At 37.2% G+C, this 6,000-nt stretch overlaps 1 protein-coding gene across 2 annotated transcripts in view; it reads left to right on the forward strand.

The window, feature by feature from the left end:
- ptprga (protein tyrosine phosphatase receptor type Ga) overlaps positions 1 to 5,414 on the forward strand; it is a 280,191-nt gene extending 274,777 nt beyond the window's left edge. For both annotated transcript variants that reach the window (XM_079597964.1, XM_079597965.1), the window contains exons 28-29: positions 1,500 to 1,635; positions 2,784 to 5,414. In XM_079597964.1, coding sequence (XP_079454090.1) covers positions 1,500 to 1,635; positions 2,784 to 2,930 — 283 coding nt within the window. In that variant the 3' untranslated portion in view covers positions 2,931 to 5,414. The remainder of the gene's footprint in view (positions 1 to 1,499; positions 1,636 to 2,783) is intronic.
- Positions 5,415 to 6,000: the final 586 nt, after the last annotated feature.

Below are 6,000 nucleotides of genomic sequence, written 5' to 3' on the forward strand. Positions count from 1 at the left end.
ACATTTGATTCAATCAACTCTGATATTATATGTAGCATGTCAGAAATTGAACATACTACAAAAAAGTTTCATGTTTTGACTTGATTCAAATGTACGCACTTAACATCGCCAACATAATACACACTTTTTGTAGCTAGCAGACATAAGCAAATTCAGCCATATAAATCCTCAAACATTCGCTTTTGATACGTCAGTTTTTTTTGGCCATCCTTCATGTTCAGCTCCTTCTAGAAATTTGATGGAGGCAGTCTCAATTTTCCCTTCCGTTTCGAGACTACAAAGAGTTCACATTCCTTCAAGCCAGAAGTAGCTCTCTGTCAAACACCAGGGAGACGGTGAGCGCAGAAATAACTCCACAGGAGAGCCAGATCTCTGCTTCTGTCAACCGCTTCTGCAGGAGGAGCATTTGACAGACTAGCATATCTTCAGCTAATGAACGCAATGCTAATTAAGACTGCCATCTTTTGGAAAGCTCTTAGGGGTGATACCATAGTAACATTACACATTTTGAAAAGCTCAATTAGTCCGCCATGTTTATCAGATGAGGCAAGCTAACCACATTAACATAATGAATAAACATGAAGGGGCCATTGTTAGTCGTTTTGTTGCAAAGTGATGTCTGTTGAAATTAAGGAATACTCGTTAGAGCTAATTGGATCACAGCACCTTAGTGTGTCAAACAATAGAAACCGTAATGGATGCGATTCCCATAGACTTAAATATAGTGTTTATGGTGGGAGACGTCGCACTGCTGTCAGAGAGAGAAGCCAGAACATCAGATGAAATAAGACTTTTACTGTGATCTATAAAAAGGAATTCATAATATGAAAGGAAAGTAGAACTTTGGAATTTGGTGAATTGTAATAAATTACACAGTTTTATGTAAATATGGTTATGGTTATATTTATTTGTTTTAATTAATTATTTATTTTATCATTATTATTATTATTATTATGTAATGTATTTATTTAGATGTTTTTTTCTTTCTTTTTTTATTTAAATAAATAAATACTATACTACACTACACTTTAGTTTCATGAGAACTTTAGTTTCATGTCTTAAAGTTATAACAAAAATGTCCTCATGCACATTTTTGGTCATATTTTGCATGATTATATATATATATATATATATATATAGATTCAAAATTTGAAAAACTTTGAGAAATGTTGCTTCGGTAACTAACTGAAATAAATAAGTTGAAGTAAATGTAGGTTTATAACTGGTCTGTTTTCACCTTATTGATGAACATGAATCGTAGTTAGAGAGTAAAGCTGCAAATTCCTCCATCAACGTCAGTTGCCTCCGTAATAATCTTCACGTGAAAATCGCTGTGCTGCATAAGTGATAAATCTATTAGACAGTCTATTAGCCAAAGCGCTTTTCCTCATGTGTTCTTCAAAACAAAAGTGCCGAGTGCGAGTACACCCTAAGAGCTGAAATGGGTTGCAGAACATTTATGTTTATATATTCTGATGTAAATGTTTGTGTGTGGACAGGTTTGGTGCAGTGTCTGCTGGGATGCTATGCGCTCTCACCACACTGTCACAGCAGCTGGAGAGTGAAGGAGCCGTGGGGGTCTATCAGGTGGCCAAGATGATCAACCTCATGAGACCAGGGGTCTTTACCGACATTGTAAGTGTTTGTATTGAGCTTTATATATTTATACTGGTCATATTTAAAGGTTTAGTTCACACACACACACACACACACACACACACACACACACACACACACACACACTCACCTTCAATCCTTAATGACTTTATTTCTTCTACAGAATACAAAAGGAACCTCTGGCTGGGTAAATTTAATTTGCCAGTAAATTGTCACTCACTTTAATGCTTAATAATAAGGGCATTCAAATTTTTACCAAAATGAAATTGATCAGCAATTATTATTTTCACAGAGCCCCATACATAACATGCCGAGAGAACATGATATATGACTAATTAATTTGTTCCCAAAATTAGAACAAAGTATTACAACGTGGCCACGATTGAACTAAAACGAGGAAACGGATTAATAAAATGTAGCCTCAAATTCATTCCCACGACTTAATTCCCAAATCTGAACGAATTCATACAACGTTGTACTAATGTTGCAGTTGGTAAAAATGTTCGCACAACTTATTAATTTGTTCCCAAATTGCAACAAATTAGTACAACGTGGTCACCATTCGGCTAAACCGAGGGAACAAATAAATAAAATGTGGCCACAAATCCGTTCACACGACTTATTAATTGTCGAATTACAACAAAGTTGTACAATGTGGCCTAAAACAAAGGAACAAATTAATAAGATGTGTCCAAAAAATTAATTCCCACGACGTATTCATTCGTTCTTGAATTAGAATGAATTGGTACAGCGTTGTCTAAAAAAAGGGAACATGGCCACGAATTCTTAATTTGTGACCACGATATCTATTTTTTCTTCTGGATGTTATGCGCGGGATCATATTATTTAATCCATTTTAACAGTAAAACTGTGATCCCTCGTATACCACCAGCACTTCACAGTCCAGTTCAGTAAGTGACGGAAATGTTCTCCTGCTTCTTCTGACATTTCTACGCACAAACATAAAAGTTGAGTTTTCTGCCACCTACTGGACTGGAGACCAGAATGCCATAGAGAACATCCTAGTCAAATCAGGCAAAATTCAGAATTCAGAACTTTCAGAAAATGTCAAAATCTTGTTTTCTAAAGAAAACATTAATTTTGTCCAAAACTTCCCTCTATGCCCCATTCTATAGTCATGTTGTTTGTCTCCCTCTGTTTTTCAGGAACAGTACCAGTACCTTTACAAAGCTATGCTCAGCCTGATAAGCACGAAAGAGAACGGATCCAGCCCCATGTCCCTGGACAGAAACGGCAGTATGGCCATGTCTGACGAATCGGACCCGGCTGAAAGCATGGAGTCCCTCGTCTGAAGCCCCCGAAGAGGCACTTAATCTAACTTTGTAAAACTTCAAGGACTAAGACAGACTTTTTCTGAGGCCTTTTTTGCCAGAACTCTTGGTTAAAAGAATAACCTGATTACTTTTTTACACTGATAAAAAGTTTTTGATATTTATTTTTTCGCCATTTTATGTCTTAATGTTATCCTACTGAACATTTGCACCGACGTTTTTTCAGTTCACGACAAACAAAACAAAACAAACACAGTTCTGTCTAGTTTGCACTATGAAACTATCAGTGTTACTGCCTACTCCACCATCTCGCCCACACTCAGTCTCTCTCGCTCACTTGAGCTCTCACTGTCACGCCCTTGTTTTGACATTCCATAATAAAGCTGCTCTCCGAAGCTTGCGAGATGGCCGCCACTGACGAAAAACGTCTTTCCATGCACACCTCAGAAGCTGGAAAAAGAGATTAATCCCACGTCCAACTTGTGAAGACTCGCCACAAAACGTCCGATTCACAGAGGAAAGACCATATGAGCAATATGGACTGTTAGTTTTGGTTCGTTTATTTGCTTTGATCATTTTTCGCACCCCAAATAGTAGATCTATTCATTATGCTTCTAGTTAAACCCATATTTACTTTCGAAAAGGTGGTATTAAAACAGCTACTGTGAACTTTTGTATGATTCATATTCTGCTTTTAATATATATGAATATATGGTATATCATGATAACTTGTGCTTTTGTAAATGTTAACTGTCACAGTCACTGCGCTCGGTTGAAGGACCCCAGAGCTCATGACTTCTCTAGCGCCCCCTGCTGGTTTGATTTCACCATTGCTTTATGCTGCAAGCTGCTACTTGTGTCACTTGAGTGCAACCGGACAGGTAATGATATCATGTGACGCATTACCTATGGACTCATAATGTAGGGGTTAATCCTGTTATTTGCCCACTTCATTTTGTAATTTTATACTGCTCTACTTTTTGTCCCCTTTTTTTTGTAGTTCTCTGTCACAAGCCGTCCCATCACTTTGAGAATAATGTATACAAGTCTCTCGATGCCTTCTGTACAGTCTCATTTCACCTCGGCAGGTGTGTGTATGTGTGTGATATAGGTGTGTGTTGTGTTTGGTATTGACTGGTTTTACTAGAAACCTGTAGACTCTGTCTAAACATTTCTTCACTAAACAGACTTCTTACAGTATCGAAGATCCTCAGATACGCTAGGAAAGACGGTTACTGTAATTTCATAAACTGTTCTCTCATGCCATACAGCACAAAGGCCTTGCTAACGTAACATTAGAATCAGTCTTAAAAAAACAGGGGACCCGTGATTCATTAATTTTTACCAAAGACTAAACTGTCATTCACGAAACACATGGGAAAGTTTTTATTTTTATTGGTGGGTAAAGCAGTTTTAAAAAGAATGTTTTTGGAAGCGTCTGGAAAAAGGATGAAAAGGATGATTCCACAGGCAAAATTATGTTTTATGTTTTTTGTTTTGATTTTTGTTTTGTTTGTCAAAATTGTTCCACTAAAAATGTTTGTTTCACTGGTCACCTTTATGTTTGTTTGTTTTTTTATGTTGCAAGTGAATGAGAATGTATACCATTACTGATTTCTTTTGAAGAAGAAAGCTGTTGAATTTTTGTTTGTCTTTTGAAATGCTTTAGAAAGATTGAAATCGTTATGCTGTTAAGATGGAGAAGACCAACATTGTCTTGTTTCTCCTAAGAAGGAGGGTGAAAAATGAAGTCATATCTCTCCAACATTTGGGGTAATATTCTGACTCTGCCCGTACATCACGTAAGGTCATTGGAGGTGACAAGCTGCATTTCTAAATCTTTTCTTACCTTTATGTCCTGTGGTGTCCCTTTTTTCCCTTTTCTTCCCCTAGCATTATTTGTGGGTTGCATTTGCAAATATATTTACATTATCATGTACATATCTTTTGTTGCTTCATTAACCCATCGCTCTCTGAAAGCTTTGTATCCTGGCATATAGTCGCAAACTTTATATTTTCATATAAATCAACTTTATTTGTTTTTAGTTTTGTGTTTAGTTCTCATATTGATGGTTAACACAAAATGTCCCCAAATCCTTCAGAAGGTGGCTGACATCATTTTCCAAACACACTCACAACAATCATAAACTAAGGCAGTGATTGTGGTGTTTCTTTGTTTTCCCCCCTTCGAATCTAAATAAAATCTGTTTCATTGTCCAGAAGTGCAATAGAATAGCTCTTGTAAGAATAATTCACCCATGCAAAGCAGGTGGGTGTCACCATCATATCCTCTTTTTGTAATCTGGAATAACACACAAAGGAATTTTTGCTCTTGTTTTTTTTTTTTTTTTTTTTTTTTTGGTTGTTGTTTTTTCTCTCTTTTTTTCTTTTGTTGAAAGCTATATCAAAGCATTCTATTATAGTGTTATTTAATATGTAAATTGTATTGCTATACATAAAATAAAATATGAGTTTTGATGTACTTTAAGTAAATCTCCATGTTGTACATTGTGTGGAGTGAGTCTATGCTGCTTGATATTTGTTATTTGTATTTGATTGCTTCTTTACAATAGTCTTGTAGTCAAGAGACCGATATCAAGTCAAGACTAAGACCAGTGTGTGTTGAGACCAAGACAAGACCAAGACTTGAGGGGTTGAGATCAAGATCAGTGTGTGTTGAGACCAATACTTTGAGGGGTTGAGACCAAGACCAGTGTGTGTTGAGACCAAGACTCTGAGAGGTTGAGACTAGACCAAGAATTTGAGGGGTTGAGACCAAGACCAGTGTGTGTTGTGACCAAGACTTTGAGGGGTTGAGACCAGACCAAGACCAAGAATTTGAGGGGTTGAGACCAAGACCAGTGTGTGTTATGACCAAGACTTTGAGGGGTTGAGGCCGAGACGAGACCAAGACCAAGACTTTGAGGGGTTGAGACCAAGACTTTGAGGGGTTGAGACCAAGACCAGTGTGTGTTGTGACCAAGACTTTGAGGGGTTGAGACCAAGACCAGTGTGTGTTGTGACCAAGACTTTGAGGGGTTGAGACCAAGACCAGTGTGTGTTGAGACCAAGACTCTGAGAGGTTGAGACT

Source organism: Phoxinus phoxinus (assembly GCF_949152265.1).
Source record: "Phoxinus phoxinus genome assembly, chromosome: 22".
Taxonomy (NCBI): domain Eukaryota; kingdom Metazoa; phylum Chordata; class Actinopteri; order Cypriniformes; family Leuciscidae; genus Phoxinus; species Phoxinus phoxinus.